Source organism: Corapipo altera, unplaced genomic scaffold (genome assembly GCF_003945725.1).
Source record: "Corapipo altera isolate COAL_440 unplaced genomic scaffold, ASM394572v1 275, whole genome shotgun sequence".
In the NCBI taxonomy this organism is placed as follows: domain Eukaryota; kingdom Metazoa; phylum Chordata; class Aves; order Passeriformes; family Pipridae; genus Corapipo; species Corapipo altera.
This window is the reverse complement of record NW_020885001.1, coordinates 159004-181773: the sequence shown is the minus strand read 5'-3', so window position 1 is coordinate 181773 and position 22770 is coordinate 159004. Positions and strand designations below refer to the sequence as shown.

At 47.9% G+C, this 22770-nt stretch overlaps 1 protein-coding gene across 2 annotated transcripts in view; it reads right to left on the bottom strand.

The window, feature by feature from the left end:
* Positions 1 to 22770, bottom strand: part of UNC5D (unc-5 netrin receptor D) — a 91671-nt gene that overhangs the window by 38377 nt on the left and 30524 nt on the right. For both annotated transcript variants that reach the window (XM_027667119.1, XM_027667120.1), the window contains exons 2-4: positions 12200 to 12418; positions 6428 to 6571; positions 4848 to 4951 (exon numbers count right to left, since the gene is read on the bottom strand). In XM_027667119.1, the coding sequence (XP_027522920.1) occupies positions 4848 to 4951; positions 6428 to 6571; positions 12200 to 12418 (467 nt within the window). The remainder of the gene's footprint in view (positions 1 to 4847; positions 4952 to 6427; positions 6572 to 12199; positions 12419 to 22770) is intronic.

Genomic DNA, 22770 nt, shown 5'->3' with positions numbered 1-22770 from the left:
CAGAGAGCCTTGACTTCTTCAGAGAAGAGTTATTTAAAGGCAGAGTGAGGAGCAAGCACTACACAGAAAGGAGGAGAGCTGAAGATGCTGACACTCAGCACATACAGAGGCAGCAACAAGCTTGTCAAGCACTGCAAAAAGGAGGATCTATTATGTTTTATGCCTCCCCCCCAAAAAAAAAAAAAATGAAGAGTTTCAAGAAGCTGAAGAGAGCACAGACTGGAGAAAACCTATTTAAAGGAAGACCAGAAGGTCAACTGAGAAGATAAGGGATGCATATGCCAGGAAATTCCCTTGAGGAGACTTATAGGAGAAAAGAAACAAGAGGTCTTATTCTGTATTGTGCAGAAAATGGAGCAGTGCCCATAAAAAGATCAGAATTCCATGAACAGGAAGGCAAATCCATCCATCCATCCATCCATCCATCCCTCCCCCCTGCTGACTGACCCCTGTGCTGAGCTCTGCCTGCAGGGGATCAGGGTTTGGGTGACCCCAGGCTGGACCCCACAACTGCCTCCTTCCAGGACTGGGATGAACGAAGAGGAAAATGCCCAAGAACTTGGGGAGCAAACAGAGAGTGCCCTGAGCTCTGCTGGGCACCCCCTCCCACCTTCTCTGTGTTTCCAGCAGGCTGAGCTGGGGGAGCTCCAGTTTCCACCTCCCATCCCCGGGGCTGCACTGAGCCCCACACAGGACCTGAACCCCGGCCAAGGCCGAGCACAGAGTGTGTTTTATGCCAGGCTGCAGGTCAAGGATGTGCTCTAAAAATCATCTAAAAGCAGCTTCCCTGGTGCTGAGCCCCAGGAGTGCCCCGTGAGGAACTGCTGTGTCTGCTGGGAACGTGCAGGGCAATGAACTGAACCTGCAGGGCCTCGATAAACACGGGCAGAGCAGGAAACCAGCACAACCCCGGGGTGAGCAACACTCCACCTCAATAACACACTGCACTTGTCTGAGCTGTGTAAAGGCTCCTCTGCAGCAACAGGATCTGTGTGAAGGGAGGGAACTGCCAAGGGAGAGCAGCAGACGATGCACCTCGAGGAACACATCGTGTGTCGTGTCCCTGTCAAACATGCTGCTGTAAAAACATCCCTCTAATGGACAAGCTGCTCTTCCCTTCACGGATTTCTGCAGGGTGTTCCCCAAACCACGGGCTGTGTGTGATGGGCAGGGTCAGCCCTGCTGAGGAGTCACAGATCCTCAAGGTGTGGCTCCAGCAAACCCAACATTCAGCTCCACATTTTCTGGGGGAACTCAGCCCTCCCTTCCCTCTCATCCTCATCCTGCCAGTGAAGAGCAGAACCCCTTCCCCTGAAACAGTCCCAGCAATGCAGGGGGGGCTCAGAGAGCCCAGCCCGAGTCCCCCCCTGGCAGCACAACCACGCCCAGAGCAGGGGGATCCCTCTGGGAGCTCAGCTCATCCCAGGAGGATCCCTCACTGCTCCCCAGGGCACACAGGGAGCCAAAGGAGGCCTCTGCTGCACACAATTAATAAACATCTCCGTGGGGAGAAGCTGCTGGGGGACCGAGAGCCAGAACTGACTCTTCCCCAGGCCAACTCCACATCAATAGTGAGAGGAATGGCTCTGGTCCCACAGAGCCCGTGCCAGCAGAGACTCTGTTAGATTTGAATCAACACTTGCCACAGCAGGGGATTTTCAGCTGTTCTATTTAAATGCTGAATTTTCTTTTTTATTTCGATGCTTAACTCATAAAAACTGAATTTATTTGGGTTGGGTGCTGATGCCTGCAAGCACAGCTGCTCACCAGCTCTCTCTGCTTGCTATGTAAATGCATGAGAAGAGGATTCAAAACCTTTTTTGTCTGCCCAGCACGAGGATTTGGGCTTTCTTTCTCTCTTAGTGCTGTAAGTGATGCACCCAGAGAGCCCCAAACTCCCAGTACCCTCCCAAGGCAGAGGTGTGCACAATGGTCTTGTATTCTCATCTCCAGAATTAAACCCCTGCTGCTCCCTGTTTGTAATCCCTGGATTGTTTGCTTTCACTGGCATGTTATTCAGCTTAAAGACTATTTACTAAACTGAGCCGTGGGGGCAGAGCAGCCACGGTGTCACAGGAGCTTCCAATTCCTGGGAAATTCACTGACCCACGCCAAGTTTTAAGCCATTGACACTTTAAAATCATTTAAACTACGGATCCAGACCTTTAATGCATCCTCTCCTAACTCTCTTTATACCTCCTGTGTGCAGAAATGAACACATTTAAGCAGATTTAATCTGGGTGTTCTCATTGCTGCTGGTGAGGAGATGTGAGAGCCTCACTCCTCTTGAGTTTTGTTTCTCTCAACAAAACTTCATCAGGAGGAATTCTCTGCAGAGAATCACCTCCCTGGGAGGGCTGATCTCCATCCCTGTGTCCTCCCACCCCACAAATAACTGACTCCATTAAAGGATCAGCCCTGAGAGGCACCACTGGCCTGTGCTGACACCTCGGGGGGCTCAGAGCTGGCCCCCAGTGCTGCTGCTCAGCTAAAAACCTTCTCCTGCCCAAAGGCACAGCGAGGGCATGGACACACCTGGGAAATGCTGATGGGTTTGAAAACAGCACCTCTGCCCCCCCCAAGGACTGCTGAGAGCCCCTCACTGGGCTTCAGACAAGCAGTGGCTAAAATCACCAGGTGAGAGTGACTGAAGATGTGGAAAGGAACAGTGGGAAAGAAAAGTTTCTCCCTCCTGGGGAGGTAATTCCAAGGAAACTGTGTCAGCCATCCCTAGGAAATATCCCTGCCTTCCACTTCTTCAGGACTAATGACAGGAATTTTCAGATTAAGCCATGGGGTAGATGAAGAACATTCACTTTCAGTGTTTCCAGCCTCAGGTTTAAGAAATCTTCAGCTCCCCCAAGATCCAGAAAAACAATTCCAGGCACGAAGATTTATACCCTTGGCAGTGGGGCAGGTTCACATGAACAACTGGGCTGAACTGAGGTTCCACTCCAGTTTTAGGTTCCCCTGTCCCAGCCCTTCCCAGCCTCTGCCAGGAATACCTGGATTAACAAGGGATGGTGGCAAACACAGGGAATGGGTTTGGGTTTTGGGGAAACAACATTCCTGAGCTCATACACTTGATGGAATAATCCAACCCTTCCCAAGGGACTCAGACACACTGGGAACACAGGAGGGGCTGGAATCTGGGATCCCTTTGTTTTCAGTTCCCATTTCCAGGCCCGTGCCCAGTGTGGATTAAACAAACAAACAACCACAACCCACAATTAGCATCCACTTTGCATCTAATGAAACACAAGACAAGCTCCTTTGTCCAGAGTTATTTCAAGCCTTGTGTTTTCATCCAGGGCTCCATCCAAACTCTAATGAAATAAATTCCTGGCTCAGAACCAGGGGGTTTGTTGCCAGCACTGGGGTTGAAACCTCCTGCACTTCTGAGCACCCCCAGAACAATCCCTGAGTGGGGTTTGGGGCTGTCTCAGCCCTTTCTCACCCCTGGGTTTAACAGGGCAGGTTGTCCTTTCACTGGAAGGTACCAGCAGAGTTTAGAACCTCGAGCTCAGTGTCCCAGCCCAGAGCCAGGACTGGTTTAACCTGGACCCACTGAATTATTTCCAGCAGCCTCTTTACCTTGATGGGCCCAGAATTAGCCTGAGCCTTTATGGGAAATGTTATTGGCCAAAGCAAATATGACCTGGTGAGATTTACAGGCTTTATTAGCAGCAATAACAAGTTTACTGTCAACATCAGTATGTCAGGGTTTATTGGGAACTCCACCATTTTTATCTGCAGAAAGCAATTAAAATATCACTCTTCCATCGGATATAATTCCCAACTTCCACAGAAGACAGAGCCCCTGTTTATCTGGGGAGTGTAAAGCTGTGTAGTTCAACAAATCCTGAAATTCTCAGTGAAACTCAAACAGACCAAGGATGTTTAGGCACCTCTGGAAGTTTGTTTTGTCTACGAAACAGATCCATTTACCAGAGCACACATTCTGTAATTCTGGCAATTCTCTGTAACACAACATCCACTTTTCCAGAAACACTAAACACAAGTAAAAATAACACAGCTGAGGGGAAGGTGGGAGCAGAAACCTGAATGCCAGGGTACAGCACATCAGAAACCTGGACACAAATTCATCCTCATTTCCAACTCACTTTCCTCTGGGGCTGTACCATTTCCACCTCACTGGCAGTGCCTTTGCACCCCTTTCTGCTGCATTTCTCCTCTTTATTTTCAGTGACATCTGCCCAACACTCTCCTCCTTGGCTAAGAGACACACATTTCTCTGGAGTTTATTTTCTCTTGCTCCTATTGTTCCCTCAATTAGAACAAACCCCAGTGATGGTGGAAATAAGGGGCAAAAATAACTTCTGAGCGAACCTATTTGTCTTCCTCAGAAGCTGTTGAAGAGCCTGCAGAGTGCAATTAGAAACACAATGTTTTCTTGTTGTTTTTAAAGCCTCTGTAGCAGATTTTTAACCACGACCCACTTAGAACATCTCCCTGCCAGAACAGCCTGGCCGTGGCCATTTTAAGGCATCCCCATTAGTTTCCTGTTAAGATTCAACTCCCATGACAAAAAACATGTTTAAAGCTAAGCAAAAACCCACCAAATTATTCTCTGCAGCAGATTTTCCCTTCTCCAGCAACAATTCATCATAATATTTTTAGGTTTGCCTTTTCCCTTTGGTTTTTTTTTTTTACTTTTCAAGGAGAAAAGCAACCCCTGAGAAAACGAGCCGAAAAATCTGTTTTCGGTTCGGAAGCACGAAAACACCAGAGATTGTCTCAAAACCTGGATTTCTCAGCAAACTCTCCCGGGTTTGGGTAGAGAGCTGAGCCCTTCTGCTCCTCCCCTGTCCCCCCCAAAGCCTCACCTCGGCCGCAGGGACCCCCTCAGGGGGTCGGCAGTGCAGGACAATCATCCCCTCGATGGGAACCTCCTTCCCCTGCGGGTCCTGCTCAAAGTTCTTCCTCAGATCTGCAGGATTTAAAGCAGGAACTCGTCAGAATCCATCACCCCTCCAAAGGACACTCCTGCCCCGAGAGCCCTGTGCTGGCTGCAGGGTGAGCCTGTCCTCAGATAACCAAGTGTTCCTAATTCCTGCCCAGATCCCATCACCTCTAGCTGTGTTCCCATTTCTCCACCTTTCCAAACCCACCCGAGTGCAGACACCACCCGTGCCAGAACCCCCCTCCCCGTGTTCCAGCTGGGCCTGAAATCCCAGTGTGGCTCCACCTGCTCCTGCTCACTCCGAGCTGGACTCAAATTGTCATTTTGGGGGGTTGGGAAATCACAGAGCGGAGAAAAGTCAATAAAAATTCAATTCAGATAAAGGCCCTTTGCAGCTCAGCAGTGCAGGGGAATTATTAGCTCAGTGTTATGACAGTTAATGCAGTGAAATAAAAAATTGAATTTAGAGCTATTTAGACATTCAAACAGAATCAGCCAGCAACAAAAAAAAAAATAATCTGCCATTTGTAAAATGGAGGAGTTGTCACATTGTCCTTTTTACTTCTCTCAGATGTTTACTTCGTCCTGTTAAATGTTTATCTTGTTAAAAGACACCATTTTAGATTTATCAAGAATTGCTGGAACACCACCTGGGAGGTTACCCTTCAGAGTTTCTCATTTGGACCTCCCCAGCCTTCTCCTGCTGCCCTCACCTCCTCCCAGGAACCATTTCTCCCTCCTGTTGCCTCATTTCCTAGGACTGGAAAGGGAAGACCTGGGGTGGTGATTTAAAGGAAAAGGGTTCACAGTGGTTTGGGGGGAGCAATTCCCTGAATTCTCTGCCTGGCAAAGAGGGGCTTCAGGCTCTGATTCTGTTAGAAAACCATCACAGATCTAATTGCAAGGTCCAAATTGGATGAGGCTCTGAGTAGCTCCACAGTCTCACAGCCACAATTGCATTTGGGTTCTGTCTCTCTTCTGTCCCTCTGGCTATGGGGGCATTTATTGCATTGTCCTCTTCTGCACCTTTCCAGCAGTGATGGGCTGGTTGTGAGTTATGAGCCCACACTCCCTGTCACACACGTGGGGACAGAGATAAGCCCAGTCTGGGCACTGAACATCAGCTCTGGAGCTAAAGAAGTGCAACATTACCCACCTTGCCTGGGAATTATTTCATTCTCTTCAGCAGTGCTTCCATAAACGTCTCCATGAGCAGCACTGAACATTATTTGTTTCCAAGCACTGTGAGCTCAGCCCAGGGAGAACGAGCAGAGCTCCTGTGGCACCTGAGCTCTGCCGGGGATGTGCTCAATCCTCAGAGAAAGGAGGGAGGAGATTTTTCCCTCTCCTGACACCTGTCACCTCCTGGGATATTCCCAGGGTGTCTCCCAGCGAGGGCTGCTGTGGACAGCAGTGCCTGAGGAGCTGGCTGGTGGTGTCTGACCCCAGGAAAGAAGCTTCCCCCAGCCCAGCCCAGCCCAGCCCAGCAGAGCTGTCACTCACACGCGATGCGCACGGACGCCTTCCTGCTCTTGGAGGTGCCCAGGTGGCTCCAGGCCACGCACTGGCACCAGTAATCCTCTGGGCCATGGAAATCCTCCACCTGCTGCCTCGTGACGTTGATGAAAACCTCCCGGACCTTCAGCCCTGCGGGGAGAGAGGCACAGAGTCAGCAGGGACGGGGATCGGGCAGAGTCACCCAAAGCTTCCCTCTTAACTGGTAGGTTTCCATTTTTAATCAAGGCGAAGCTTTAATTACTCTGACAACAATATATTGCCACTAATTAAGTTCTGTAAGATGAGTAGGTATGTGAACTACCCACTGTGGTATCTGCAAGCACAGAACAACCCCCCTCAGAAACCTCCTCTCTGGTGCCTTCCTCGCCCAGAATGTTTATCTGGAGCTTCACAAGACACAATAAAACTCTTTTGATCTGACATCTCCTTGAAAACCCTTCTCAAGCACAGGTGAAGCTCAGCACTGGGGCCCTTCAGACCAGGAGCATTTGCTTCAGCCAAAGCCTGATGGTAAATTCAAGCCCTCAAGAAGCCTCCTAAACCTGACAGCTCATCTTACACACCAGGTCTGCAACCACTTCTGTGTGACAACCTTGGGAGGGGAAACATAACCCAAATCTGGGCTCAGAGGCATTAGGAATCATTTGAAAGAGTCAGAAAGACATTAAAAAAAAATAGAAAACATTCATGCCTTGTACTTCCTTCTTTTCCTCCTGTGCAGTCCCAAGACACTCATTTCCCCTTCACTGGAAATGAAGGAAAACTCGATCCTAAAGTATTTCATGCCTGTGAAGTTTATAAAGCAGCAAGAATTCTAAGCCTGAACTCCATAAAAATTGGCTTCCACTTAATCTCAGGCATCATTAACAGCTGGGCATTCACTCCTCAAAGGCACTGGGAAGTCAATGTGCTCCTCTGGCAAAGAGCAGAGATGGCAAAAAGCACTGGGGGTGCTCCAGAGAGGGGCAGGGATGGTCAGACAAGCTTAAATACCACTCAACACATACAAAAATACAAAATATTCGCCATTTTTCCAGCAACAGGCAAAGGGGATTTTTACTTCTCTTCATTTAGCCTGTTTGGCTTCACACCAACACCCAGAGACACCGACAAACCTGTGACAGCTGCCCCAGCTGCCTCAGGAATCACTTTAGTCACTCAAATATTTATTCCCCCTCTAATAAGCAAACAGAGGTTTCCGGGTTGTTTTTATTTACGTTTCGTTTTCCCCCTGTCGGTGCCGTTTTTAACAGAGCTGTTCACAAACACTCCTGTTGTTTTCTGACTGGTGACAACAAACCCTCGGGGAAACAAACCCGGCCCTTGGAAACAGCAGCTCTGCCAGAGACCCCTCCCTGCTGCCACTGCCACGAGGATGCCCCGTTTCCCCAGCCCAGCTGCCCTGCCAGGGATAAATCCCAGGATCAGAGCATTTTACAGTGATCTGGAAAGGTTTAGGGTTAGACAAGCCAGGGTGAGTTCCCCTGGAGAGCACCTGAGTGCTGGTGACCCACCCAGCAGGTGGAGGTTTGGCATCCCAGCCCCCCCCCGGGCTGTGGGACACGGAGAGACATCCATGAATGACATCCATGGCACCTCTTGCTCCCCACCTTTGGCAAATCAAACCACGAGGGATCTCAGTCAGAGCTGTGCAGCACCAGAGCCCCCAAATCCACACTGTCCAACCAGGTCACACCCCATCGACTCAAAGGCTTCAACAAGGATGAGAAGTGATGAAGTCCTTGACAAAGTGACCTTTCCAGGCTGGTCTGGCTCCACCAGGAATCACTCACCCAACACTCCAGAGCTCCATATCCCTCTGTCTCTGCAGCCTGGGTGTCTGTGCTGCCTGCAAATGCTTGGATTGATGATCTCACAGCTCTTTTCCAAGCTTAGTGATCCTGTGGCAAACACAGCTCAGCCTCTTACTGGACCCAAACATCTCCAGCCATCCTCCCACCCCACCATCAGCTGGTTCCCAGCAGGACCTCTGAGGAGCATCTTCCTGGGGATGAACTGCAGCCCTGCTGACCCCCCTGGGACCCCGAGGGCTCTGACCCCTCCACCCCTGAGCCCCTCTGGGCATTTGGGGAAGCAGCAAACAAAGGTCTGAGAGCAGGTTCCTGGTGCATCCAGGCTGACAGTGACAGAACTGCTGACACCAACCCCAAAAAGTCGTCACCCCCTGATGATGAATTTTCGAGAAGCAGGAGCCGTTTCTTGGCTCGTGGGCACTGCACATTTCTGGGCAGGCGTCAGTGAATTCAGGCATTTACAGCTCTGGATTTATTAAGGCAGAATATTCTCCTGCCCAGCTCTTCCTCTCACTGACATGGTGTTTAATTAGTCTATAAATCAGCCCACATTTAATGTGGCAAACAAACAGCACATGATTTTGGGGAGCTGGTGGATCAGCGTTTTGAGAATGGGCCAGGTAGGATTTCAGGTCTTTTTAAAGGTCTCCCAGGTTACCCATAGACAAAATAAATGCATCCAAAACAGCAGAATCTCAAAATTGTTGGGGCTGGATGGGGCCTCTGGAGAACATCGAGTCTTTGGGGAAAGTTATCTTTTGTTTATGGAGAAAGCAGAGCTATTTTCATTTGTTTTAGAAACAACTACAGAAAGCAAACCTATTGGGAGGAGAGGAATATTCTTCATTTTTCATCCCTGTGTTTCACCAGCAAACACATTCACCTCCCCTCCTGCATCTTGAGAAACACCAGAAAAATTGTTCCTGGGAAATGACACCGAATGAAAAATCCATGCAAATAAAACCAGGCACATCATAAACAAGAGCAACATTTTACCTGTGACTTGAATAACTCTAATAAGCACTGCAAGTCCAACCCTTTAAATTATTGTGCAAATTATAACCATCATCTTTTGTTTTACAGTACAGCCGTACAGAATATGAAATTATGGCTGTGGCACTGATATGCTAATGAGCTTTCTGCTCTGCTGGATGGTTTAGCTGCAGATAGACTAATGCTGGCAGCAGATGAATAATTGCTCTCCATGTACTAAACACAACAGAGCTGCAGAGAACTTCAGCATTTGTCAGCTTTATTTGTTTAAATGAGGAAAACACTGACAGCAGTTATTGCTGTAATCCTTTTAGTTATCAGACAAGAAAACTCGAGTTACTCCAGGCAGGGCTGATGCTCTGGTGAAACCAGAACTGGAGGGTTTGCAAAGGGTTTGAAGTGCATGGGCAGTGCTCAGGCAGGGAAAAGAAAGCAGGAGGAAATGAATCAAACTGCAATTATTATTCTTTTATCACGGCAGCATCTCCAAGCTCAAGCTCTCACTTGATGAGCCAGAGAAGAGAGACAGCAAAGCCCCTGCTCTGCCACGTTCAGGGAATAAACAGGGGAGGCAGATCCAGAGCAGCAAATGCACAACAGAGCCACTCAGAGCAAACCCTTCCAGACATTCCCAGGACATTCCCAGGCAGGCAGCACAAGGCACGGCCCAGAACTACAAAATCCCTTCCTCTCCTGCTGTTCCTCCCTTTCAGGTTCCCGGTGACTCCTGTGCTACCCTGAAATATTTATTTCCCCTCCCATAAAAACAAAACCATGGAAAACTGGGTTCTGTTCATCACGATGACAAACAAACCCCCCCCAGTTGTGTGTCCCCCCCCGGCCCCTGTGCAGAGCTGGGGGACATCCAGCAGGACACGGTGCCTGCAGGTCCCACTGCCAACAGCTCCTGGCAGGAGTTTACAGAGATGCCAAGACACATTTCTCTCACTCAGCGCTGAATTTCCCCTTGTTTGGGTTTCTTGCTGCTATTTTTCACCACTTCTACACCTCCCCTCAGAATCTGAGCCCCGCACAAACAGTGGAAGGGTGGGGAGGGACAGATCCTTTTGCTGCAGTGCAGCCTCCCCTCAGCGAGGCACCAGAACCCCCCTGCAACCAAAAGCACCGTTTTTGGCCCCAGTCCCAGTGCAGTTTTTCCAGATGGAGCTCACACAGCACACAGAACACTGTGTGTGCCTGGGAACAGACATGTTTATGCCCCAGATTCGACTCCAGAAAGGAGAGCACTGCCAGGACACACATTCATTCCAAAAAACCCAGGAGTCTGCTGCTCACTGAGGGCTGAGCTCCAGAATAATTCATGGCCATGGATCCATCCTGGTGAGAGAAGAGCCATGTCTGTCCCTCAGCACTGCCCTGCACGTTGCCTTTACCCCCATTTCTGTGTCCCAAGGACCGTTCAGGCAGTTTTGGGAACTCCCAGACCCTGCCCTGTCTGCACCACACTTGTTTTTAGAGACCAACCCTCCATCCCTGGGCTGAACCCAAACCTGCACCACTCCTGTGGTCTCGTAGAAGGTGTCCCTGCAGGGGTGGGAACGAGATGGGCTTTAAGGTCCTTCCAACCCAACCCATTCTGTGGTTCCCAGCCCCCCTTTGCTCAGCCTGTGCCTCCACGGCTCAAACCTCAACATTTCTGGCATCATCCAAAAAAACCCTCAGTGTTGCTTTATCTTGTTTCATTCTGTTATTAATCCAAGGCTTAGAAAACATAATTGCAGCATTCACAAGGCACATTTTCATCAGCCATATGGAAGGAAAGCTTTCAGGGACGAGATTTCTCCTCTATTGATTCAGCAGTGCCTGCAGAAGTAAAGGTTATGCCTATTAAGTTATTTCCGAAAAGGTAACTGTAAAAATTAAAATTCTTCCAGATTAGCATTTACAAAAACCTTCAGTATGAAATTTCTTCAGAATATGTCACTTAGAAAGAATGCCAAACACCACTTTGGGAGATGCATCTTCTTTTTAAGTGGCGTTTTTGCCTCTAAAAAAAGGAATTTCTTGTATTGCCAGAGAAGATGTTACACACACACACACACACACACACACACACACTCTGCTATTCCAAGGCCTGGAGTTGCCTAGCAATCCTGGAATTTCAGAAGAGGAGAAAAGCAATAACAAAACAGAATTGTGAAGTCACAGGCATTAAATTGGTTTGCAATACTTATCAAGATGCTGCTAAATGAGAAAAGATAGAGGGGAGTGATGGGACCTGATCAAACCTGATGATTGTTTCCAACCCTCTCCCTTCTCACTCTCTTCTCCTCCACACACACTTGCACTCAGAGCACTTCTGTGAGAAATAAAAATATGGGTTTTTTATATAGGCATTGTAAGATGTCCAAGTTCCAAAAACTGGACTGGAGTATCAGGGGCTTTTTCAGCCAGATAAGGTAAAAACAAAAGTTCCTAAAAATTAAACTCTTTTGGGGCCATTTTGTACACAGGGGTTCTTTTCTCTCTCTGGGCTAAGGACAAAGGAAGATCCATCACCTTTGGCAGGGGACACCTTGCAGCCGACTGGGATAAAGGGAAAACCCATTTTCAGAGAAAAGAAACCTTTTCAGGCAAAAATGAATATATTAAACTTATCTGAAAAAGGGTGGGATTTTGTGAAACTAAGAAATGTGTAAGGTTCAAACCCAAAGGGTCTTTTCCCCCGGAAATTTGATGAGGGAAAGTGTGAAGGAGCAAGAGAAATTCTTCCTTCTTTCTTTGCTCCCCGAGTTTGTGCCGTCTTTCTAAATTTGAAAGAGGGATTTTTTTTTTCCCCACAGACCCATCCCCAAGAGGAGCATCCAAACCCTCCTGGAGCTCTGGCAGCCTTGGGGCTGTGCCCACTGCCCTGGGGAGCCTGGGCAGTGCCCAACCACCCTCTGGGGGAAGAACCTTTTCCCGGGATCCAACCCGTCCCCGCCCTCACCGGTGGCCTCGTCCAGGCTCTCCTCGGACACGTGCTCGTTCTGGTGGACCCACTCCCCGTTGCACTTGAAGAAGATCTGCATGGCTGGCTTGGCCTTGCAGCGCAGCACGATGGGGTTGCTCTTGATGATGTAGGAGTCGTCGGGCTCCTCCATGAAGTGCGGGAGCGTCCCGGGGGCGGAGGGGATGGACTCCGGGAGGGCCTCGCTGTTCTCATTGCCTGCAGGGGGAGGAAAGGGAAACAGAGGGGGTTTTCACGGTTTTTTTCACCTTTTTTTCATGTTTTTCACCCCTTGTGCTGTTTCACTGATGAAACACCACTTCATGGTTTTATTTAAAACTGATTTGAAGAGGAGCCGGCAGCTGTCGGGTTGTGCTTTGAGAGGACGGACAAGCAGAGTCAAATAATTTAAGTGTGAGAACTGTCAGGAAAACGGACAGAAAAGAAGCATCAGAATCGTCAGAAACTGCACCACCACAGTGAACAGTTTTACAGTGAACAGTTTTTTCTCTGAGGCAGAGAAAGATTAAATGACTCACCCAGGGTCGCCCAGAAAGCATCTGTGGAAGAAGGAGACACTAAACCTCCCTCCCTGGAGTGACAGCCCGGAGCCTGAACTCCCAAATCTCCCTTCCTGCCACTGAATTTAATTTCCTTTCGACAGCTGCTGCAGGTTTAACGGGGATCAGTGTTAACCACAGACATGAAGAGCTCCCTGCAGCACTGGGACAACCAAGCTGCTGGTTCGTGCCCTCCCAGAGGAGATTCTCAAGGGGGTTTTACTCTGCTCCCATTGCCTGCAGCCCCTAAAGGGGATATCAAGGAGGAAAAGTGGTTTTTGTAGGGCCAGAAACCTCAAGATAGTGAGTGTTCTAAGCCTCACCTTCTGAATTGCAGGAGCCCTGGAATTCAGGCTTTTCCTTCACTAGAACTCATCAGGTCAAACCTGGGAAATTCCCACTGACTTCCAGCAGGGCTGGAATTTATCTCAGTAGTTTGTCATTCTTTTTTAGAGAAAATTCAGAGAACAGCAAAAAAAAATAAGTCAGAAGGGATTGATTTGTGATGGAAGGTTGGGAAGCACTGAACACATCCAGCCAAAGGATGAGAGAGGAGATGAAGGAACCCAGGATCAGAGAAGGGAAGAGCTGAGGGCACCAGGGATGTGACTGAACCCAAACAAGGAAATTAAGTCAGATGAGAGGGAAGTTATGAAGTGAGTCTGAAAACCTTCCCAGGTCTAGTAGATGGCAGAATAATGAGAATATCCTTTGCCTTTGTTTCCATTAAAGCCAGGTCCCTGTCCCTCAGCACTCAGCATTGCTGGGTGTGCAAACACTCTGAGGCTGTGCTGGGAAACCACAACGACTCTCAAACCAGGCCAGTGCTTTAAACCACCTTCTCAGCGTTACTTTATAAAACATTATCACAAGTTTTAGTGTTTTACCACTGAACATTTATGCCAATTTCCATCTTGTCAATCTCCGTGTCCCTGCAGGCTTTATTAAATCTGCGCTTCGGAGGAAATAACAGAAAACTGTCATTCTGAGGGTTTGGAGAGGCTTGGAAATCCCACACTGCCATCAACGCTCCGAGTGCTTCACGAGGCAGCAGCACTGGTGAGGAGGGAGAGCTGCAGACAATTCCAGCAGGATCATTCAGCTGGAGAACTCTGGATGACCCCGCGCCATTCCACTAAATTTGCTATTTAGGGCAAGACACAGAGGAAGAAATCCCAGCCCCACTGAAATTCAGGGCACAAATCTCCTCCTGGATTTAATGATCTGCCTGTTACCGGGTTGTTCTGGGCTGGGGAAGTGGCTCCTTCCCAAGGAAAACCTTTCCCATCCCGAGGTCAGTCAAGGTGCATCTTCTCAATTAAATGGAGCTCCATGAAGTGCCCTTGAAAACCAAACTGATGCAGATCCCAGCACACAGAGGGAGAAATGACTCTCTCTCCCCAACAAACAGACAGATATTACTACATTTTGCTCCAGGGTCAAGTCCTAAAACATGTAATTATGAGGCTAATACTGATGTTCCATAAATGCACATTCCCAGATAAATAACACTTCCTCCCTGGTAGCTGCTGAGCAAAGCAAAGCCTCTCCCAAAGTGCACTTAATACATGGAATTTTAACTTAATGCCTCTTCCTTTTGTGCATCATCTTTCTCATACCCCAACCTGAAAGCACCTGGAACTCTCCAAGGGCTCTGACTGCCCATCTCTGAGGGTTTTTCATGTCCAGCCCCCAGTTTTCAGCATTCAGGCCCTTCAGAGTTATAGAAAAAGGGCTGTTTGGGTGCAGCAGGCAATGACAGAAGAGCAGACCCTGAAACACAATTCTTGTGGTTTTCATTCCTGGAAAATTACCTTTCAGGAAGTGCTTTGTGCTTTATGCTCCACACACGGGGCCAGGAGGGACTTTAAATCTTTTTATGGCAATCACAGAAACAAAAAAGAAAAAGAGGGGGGGGGGAAAAATTCGGAACAAACATTAAATTCTTCTATGAAATAAATAACCTGCTGCTGTCAGACCACATTAGAAAATGTGGACAGCAGCAGACAGGGATGAGTCAGTATTTCACAACTGATTAGGGTATAATTTAAATGTTAAAGTGACATTTTAAAACAATGAAGAACTGAGTTCTGAACTTTTTTTCTTCCAAGTTAGCAATTACTTAAAATAAATAAGTAGCATTATTCTTTCCATATTAAAACAAAAAAGTAAGAAGTATCCTGAACAAACCACCTAACTCGTAATAAATATAACAATAATATTGGGCAAAGACTTTTCCCAGGTGGAAACATCCCAACCCCTCCTTTGGACAGGCCCATTTGTGAGCTGAAAAACACCCGGGGAGGACCAACATTCCAGAGCCTCACATTCTTCCCTTTCCATGGATCTGAGGCTGCTGATTCCCGTTGAACCACAACTAAATGGTGCCAAATGCCTTCTGCACGTGTGCTCAGCTTTGCAGGGAAGGGAGAATGGAAAAAAAACCCCACATTGCAGACCCCAGCATTTCCTCCTGCATGGAATGGTTTCCACAACGAAACCTGAGTCACTTTTTCAGCCAGAAAAGCAACATTTGCTCCATCAGACGCCCCTGTCCCGCAGGCAGGGGGGGTTTTTTTGGAAGTCACTCAGATACTGGTGGAAATACCACATTTTGTTGCCCACGTGAAATCCTTCAATGCCTTTGTTCCTTCCTCTGGTTCAGGGATTTGCCAAAGCCCAGGGGGACAGGGAATTCAGCAAAGGCTGCCAGCACAGGGGCAGGGGATGGGCAGGCCCAGAACACACGGGCTGGGGAGTCCCTGCAGCACCAGGGCTGGCTCCATTAATGCATTTTAAACACCTCTGCCACCCAATAATATAGTGCATTTATTTCCTAGATATCCACATGTACCCTCCAAGGAGGAACCATTTCTCCTGCTGTTAAATCCACTCGTGTTTCCAGCTCCTCCTGCCAGAAGTGCCCTTTCCCAGGGCGGTGCCTTTGGGGAAGCTGAGGAGAGATGGACCCTCCCAACCCCTCCTGCTGTGCTGGTGCAAATCTGCTGCCCTGGCTGGGCACAGGAAGCCACCCCAGCCTCAAAACCCAGCACTCACAGGAAGAAAAGGGAGCACTGGAGGGAAATGAGGATTGGGTAAAACCACAGCACCCATCGTGCTCCTCTCTGCATTTTACATCTTTGTCAGAGCCTCCTGAATTTCCAGCACAAGTGCTGCAGATCCATCTCAGCAAGCCAACCTCTGATATCAGTGTCTCTGCTTCACCAGCCCCTCTTGCTTCCCATGGATATGAAGGATAAACTTCCAGCAGCTGCACCATAATCCTTCTCATCAAATATTTGGGCGACAGGTGGAAAATTGTTCTGCCAGCTGAGGAAGACAAAATCCATCCCTCCTGGCAATTTTCTGCAATGAAAACTCCAAAAAAAAAAAAAAAATGAATGTGCAATAAGTTGTGGAAGCAAATCTGGGATATTATCACAGGAAAGCAGTGTGCTCAGAATCTTCAGCTGCAAACTCACCCTCCTTATCTGAATTTTAAAGCCTCTCACTCCTCCTGGGTGCACGGGACGAGATGTGGAGCTGGGAGCTGCCACTTGAGACTCCTGGTTCTACACCTGGGCTTTTTCCATTTGGCTTTGCTCTGGAATGCACTGGGGCTGCTTTGATCACCCTTTAGTGGGGTTTTTTTGCATGATCAGGGAAGTCTGACCCCAAATCTGGGGAGCAGGAGGGTGACAGTCCCTCAGTGCCACGCAGCACACACGGGGTCCCTCAGCCCTCCCTGAGCAGAAAAGCTGTTTGTCCCCAAAACATTCTGATTTCTTGGTTTTTTTCCCACACAAACCCTTTCTCCCTCAGCTTTTCACCAAAGAGCAGCATCAACATTATCATCCAAATGCCTCCTCTCACAAAATCCACCAGGCAAGGACCCCGGGACAGCACCAAGGTGTGGCTGTGTCTGTTGTTCCAGACCCACAGAACTCTTCCTCCCATGGGCAGGACCTCCCCAGCAAGGATTTTTATTCCAAGATGAGCAAGGCCATTCTCTCAGCCCTCATTTATTCCACCTTCCCCCCTGCACACCTTCCCTGCCCTCCTTCAGCCCCTGCTCCCAGTGCAGCACCGCTCACTGACACCTTCACTCCCGTAAAATGGAATGGAATTTAAAAGCATCACAACCTCATCCACAAATTCCAGCCTTAATTCCTCTTTGTCAACAGCAAAAGCACCTCTGCAGCTCCTTGCAGGGCTGCACTTCCAGCTCCATGGAATTCAGAACAGGAACTTGCCACCAACCACTCTGTCACTGGGCTGCAGGAGAGGAGGGCATTTATTTTCACCAATGAGGATTAATATGTTCATAAAACATTCCTGGTCTGTTCTGTGCCAACAGAGATGAATGTGTATCCTATTGTAATCCCTTATGTATTCTAAATTTATTTATATCTAAGCTATACATATTTATAAAAATGATATATTACATTTATTAAATATTAAGTGGGTTACAAACTTGAAGAATCTTTCCCACATTCATGCATTTATTTAACATCTAGATTTTTTTTTTCTTTCGGCGGTGTGCAAGCAATATAAATCTTTAAAGGGGGAAAAAAGATTCTCCAGCATTCTAAACAGATGGATCTGCAACAAAAAAAAGTTTGCCAGTGTTGTGTGAGGAGTTATCAAACTTCTCCTGCCTTGCACAGCAACCTTGGTGAGAATCAAACTCCAACATCAGTCACTGTCAGGAGGGAATTATGGAGTGGAAACGAGTGATGGTGTCTGAGCAGGCAGGAGGACAACTCCAAATACAAAAGGAACTTCCCCTCCCACATCCCCCCCTTTTTTTAGCCACAGTTACCACACACGGGAACAAACCATGAATCACTGCCCTCCTCTGGGTTTGTTTAAAGGTCTCCTTTCAGAGAGGTACAAAGGGAATGAGAACCAGGAGCTGGGCTGGGATCAGAGCAGGGACTGCTCTGCCAGGGGAGAGCCCTGAGGAGGAGCAGAGGGAAGAGGAGCTCCTGTCTCTGAGGAGCAGAGGGAAGAGGAGCTCCTGTCTCTGAGGAGCAGAGGGAAGGGGAGCTCCTGTCTCTGAGGAGCAGAGGGAAGGGGAGCTCCTGTCTCTGAGGAGCAGAGGGAAGGGGAGCTCCTGTTTCTCCCCCCCGAGGTACCAAGAGCTCCCTGAGCTCCTCCTGCCCAGCCCAAAGCTGCACAGCCCCTGCCCTGAGCCAGGGCAGCCCTTGGGGATGGACTGACCCCCTAAAAACACCCCAAACAACTCCTCCCAGGGGAGAAGAAGAAAAGCATTTCTGCTCAGAAGGAACAATAATAAATTAATACCAATAAACCCCTTGAACAGAGCACAGGCTGCAGTGCTCAGTGTTCACTTGTTCACTGCCAAACCCACCCTTCTGCTTTCCCTGTCACTGCCATCAAACAACAAACTCCTGGTGCTGACAAACACAACTTCCAGAGGAGATGGATTAACAGGAGAAGGAGGGGACTCCCTAAATTAACTCACACTCCACTGCAAATGCTCTGTCTCACTAATGCTGCTGATCCCTGCCGTGCTCACCCAGCACAGAGTTGTGTCTGTGAGCAGACCTGGCTTCACTTCATCTTAATTACTGAGACAGAGAGCTGGAAATGCTCATTTGGGGGAAAAAAACCCCATCAGCTAAGAGGGAAATACAGTTTCATTCCTTCTGGATTAAAGGGAGAGAGCAAGCTCTGAAAATGTGCCCCTTGTTTTAATGCTGAGAGTTTGAGAGCACTGCAGTAATAAATACATATATTGAAACACAATTGAGGGACACTCAGTGTAATTTTCGTCTACTGAGTCTTAAATCCCTAATGATCTAATTAAAATTGGACTAAAGAATGCTGCAGTTATTTCTGTTCCTTCAGGTAACTCAAATTTTGTAAGAAAATAGGTACCATTAGGTGTTAATAGACATAATTTTAACTATAGCATCCAGTGCTGAATTTAGATAGGAGTTTAGAGGAGAAGGATATTAAATTTCCAAATCCCTATAAAATCACGTATTGGCTGAATTTGCATTTCCATTCCTTGCTGCACTTTACACAAATTAAATAGAGAGATAAATTAAATTTAATGATGGATTTTTATATTCTGAAATTTTGTTTTGCTGTGACTGGGGAGACAAACTTTATCTGCAGTTAAATAACGCAGTTTTGGAAGCAAAGTTTTATAAGGCTTTTTCTTACAAAAAAAAAAAAGAAAAAAAGTAGGTATTTCAAATACTGCCCAGTTTTTGAAGTCTCCAGTGTCCCCCATAACAGGAAAGATCCCAGGAGCTGATGTTTTCTACTCATATAGGGAGACTTGAGCCATGGAGGTGTTTTAGATCTCCCTGTAAATTCAGCCAAGGTGGGGAATCCACTTCTTTGGGCTCCAGAGCTCCTTTGTGCTTCCACATTCCAGGCTGGGCCTGTCCTGGCTGCTCTTTTTGTACTTTTTACAGGTGTTCAGCTACAAACATTTAATGGAACAGCCACTCCAAGCAATTAAAACTGAACCAGCAAAGCACTGCAGCTCTGTAATGTTATTTACAGAGGCCTGTGGGGCATTTCAATTTATTTGTGTTACTGTAGTTCTCAGAAGCTGTTTTCTGCACTAGAACATGACAAGATTTCTGCAGTGCCCTCCAGTTAATTGTTTGAATAACTAAATATTTTGCGACTCTCGTTCCATTCTTCTCGTTCCAGTCAGGGAGCTTTTGCTAAACCCTGGAAGGATTTGGGCAAAGATCCCCTGCACGAAGTGAGGCAGGAAAAGCCTTTTCGGTTTTCCCTGGGTTTGCCAACCTTAAAGGTGCTTTAAACAGAAAACCTGAGGAGTCACTCAACAGCCACCACAGCTGTGGGACTGTCACCAGGAAAATCATGAAGGAAAAGAGCTTTATGATTGTGGAGTTCAGCTGTTAATTGTGCAGTTGGTAACGCAGGAAATGGGCTGGAAATGCCCTCCCAGAGCCTGCCCAGGACCAGCAGGGCAGGACCCCGGGAGACCCCCCCAGCTCAGAGCTCTGCACTCCAGCAGAGCATCCCCTCCTGCCAACCCCCCATTTCTGGGATAACTCGGCACAGAATCGTTTCTCATTCACTTGTTTACCAATTTCTCCACTTCTATCCCCATTATTCCCCCCCTGCCCCCCTTTGCCTTGACAGTGAATCAGAACCCCGGGGTGGCAACACTCGTTTGTGGCTCTGCCAGAGCTGTGACTCCCTCAGCTTTCCTACCTGGCAGTGACTGTCCCAACCTGAACTTAAACTGCCTGTTTACTCACCCACCCGCGGGGGGAACAAAAGAATCCCCAAAAAAACAAAGGGAAAAGTGAAAAACAGCCCCCCCCCAAAAATAAAACTCCACTTGGAAACCACTCTCCTGCAAGAGCCTCCCACACTAACGCCCCTGCAGCTGACAGCTCTGCGAGGCACAAAGATTAATAATTTTCAAAACCTGACATTTTCCATCTGAATCACAAGCTACTTTTGTGAAAAAAAGCTTTTCCATATCCTGCTTCTCACGGGGAAGGGGCATTTTAGGCTCTGGCTGCTTTTGTCATGCTAAAGACCAGGCAGAGTTACAGCTGTGGGCTCCGCGGGGAGCTGCTCGTGCTGCAAACACGCACTTTTGGGGGGAGAGACTGGAGATCTGGATTTCCATGGAGCCTCCCTTTACGTGTCTCAGCCACATTCCCTGGGACTGACATCGTTCCACTGGCAACACACACCTCGGAGCACTAAAACTCCCCCTCCTTCCCCTCCAGTGACACAAAGCTCTCAATGTCACAGCTCCCCCTTGCACCAAGTTTTCCCCTCTGTCTGCCCCGTTTTACCAAACGCTGCAGTTTCTGCTCTTTTACAGAATCTCCACTAGGATTTTTTTTTTTTTAACAAATTTTTTATAATTTTTTTTTTTTTTTCCAAATTTTTTTTAAGAATCCTCCAGAATTTTCCGGCCCTGCTGCTGACAGGAGCTCTGGGGTTCTCAACCATTTACTTCCCCATTTACTGATTGGGAAAATTCCTGCATCACATTTCAGCATTCCTGAGAGTGCCAGAACACACCTCATTTATCCTCTTAAGCAAGACTGGAAGAAACTCTGGAGGAGAGATTTTGGGTTGATTTCCAAGGAGAGTATTTCTGCTTCTTTTTTTTTTTTTTTTTGAATTCCGTGAAATCAGAACTTCACCTGCCGTTGTTCCACTAACAACCCAACATTTCTTTGCTGCATGGCAAAAGGGAACACTGTGACCCCACCAGTTTTCCAGGTGGCTTCAGGGAAGGCAGGCCCAGAGCAGTGATTTTCCTCAGGCCTTGGCCAGGGCTTTATTTCCTGCAGAGAACAACCGAGTCCCTTCAGATTCCAACCCACGGTTCAATTTTCCTGCACTGCACTTCTTGCCCTGTAATACAAGGCATTACATTCTTTCCAACTTACCCTAAAATTGCTGGTAATTTTTTGTGTTGGATGAGCCAAATGAGTAAATCAAGCAAGCCCCCATTTGCAGGGGTTTTGGTGCCATTGGGAGCGGGACCATTTCAATTTTGAAGTGGAGGCAGCTCCCTGTAATTCAGGCTGCAGGCTGAGGGATTGGCTGGATCAAGAATGGGTCAGAAATACAGACCCTGGGACTGGAATCTGTGTGTTTTTATATAACCCATAGCTGGAAACCCGCTGATAAAGTGCCTTGCTTGTCCCTGGCAGGGCAGGGAAGGGGGTGAGCAGCCACCTCTGCTCCCTCCCAGCTCGAGAGCCGCTCTCAAAATGAAAAGGCAGCAACAACATCCCACAACACTCCCATTTTTTTCCCCCCAGCGTGTCAGATTTTATGGAGTATGACATTAAAATCCATCTCCTTCAAGCTCCCCAAACATGCTATTTAAGTTCAGTTTCTCAGTGTTAAGAGCTGTGGTGCTTTATTGGCTGCAATAACCATCAGCTCTCACTTAGGGAAGTGATGGATGAGGCACCCACCCTGCTGGAAGCTGCTCCCAGTCCAGCCCAGTCCAGCTGGGCTTTCTCATGCCCCCTGCCCAGCCCTGCCCTGGCAGACAGAGGTCCCTGGTGAGGGGGTACAGTGGGAAACAGGATGTTGATCCAACAACACTCCCCCGACTCCCTCATCCCCCATGGAAAGCAGCAGCACGTGTTTATACCCTGGAATGCTGCATTTCCATTCCAGCACTGATTATCCACTGCCCTCCAACCATCAGGTTGCTGCTGCACCTCTCGGGAAGCAGCAGCACAGCCCCCTCCAGGTGAGGCTGGGCTGGTGTCTCCATCACTACCAAAACACTCCAGTCTAGAACCTTCTTTTCCTGGTACTGTGTGAACAGCTAAAAATAAATCCCACCCGATGACAGGGAGGCAGCATTAAGTTTCCAATTTAGCACAGAACAGCTCTCAGACTGCTTTTAAAAAGTCAATGAGATTTAAGCACATGCTTGACTTGCAACTTATGCTTAAACTCGTTTGCCAAGTCTGGTTAATGTGAGGAACTGCATCCTGTGAGGGATGGTGTGACCTCCCCAGAGCTGGTGTCAGCTGATGACAGGACATTTAACTCTTAAACAGGGTCTTATTTAGAGACATGAATGAGAGTTTGAGCCAATCTCATCCCTCTATTCACAAATACTTGGGATGAGCAGCATGGAAAACCCCACTGGTGGAACAGACTGCCTGCAACTCGTCTGTGCTGGAACACTTGGGAGTTTTAGTGCTTCCCATTGATCTACATCACAGGGAACAAAGTGAAACACGGCACAACATATATCCTGATTCAATATATGATACTCAGTATATTCAAAAAAGACAAATACCTCTAACAAGAGGGTGGCAAATCCACCCTGGAGCTCAAAACCCTGAGCACTTTGTCACGCACACGGAAGCAGCTCTGCGAGATCAACAAACACTCACATGCTTCATGTTGGGAACTGAGAACACAAAGGAATTATACTGATGACAATCTTTTTTATTAATAATGTACAAAGCCTTTCCTCATCATCTGAGATGG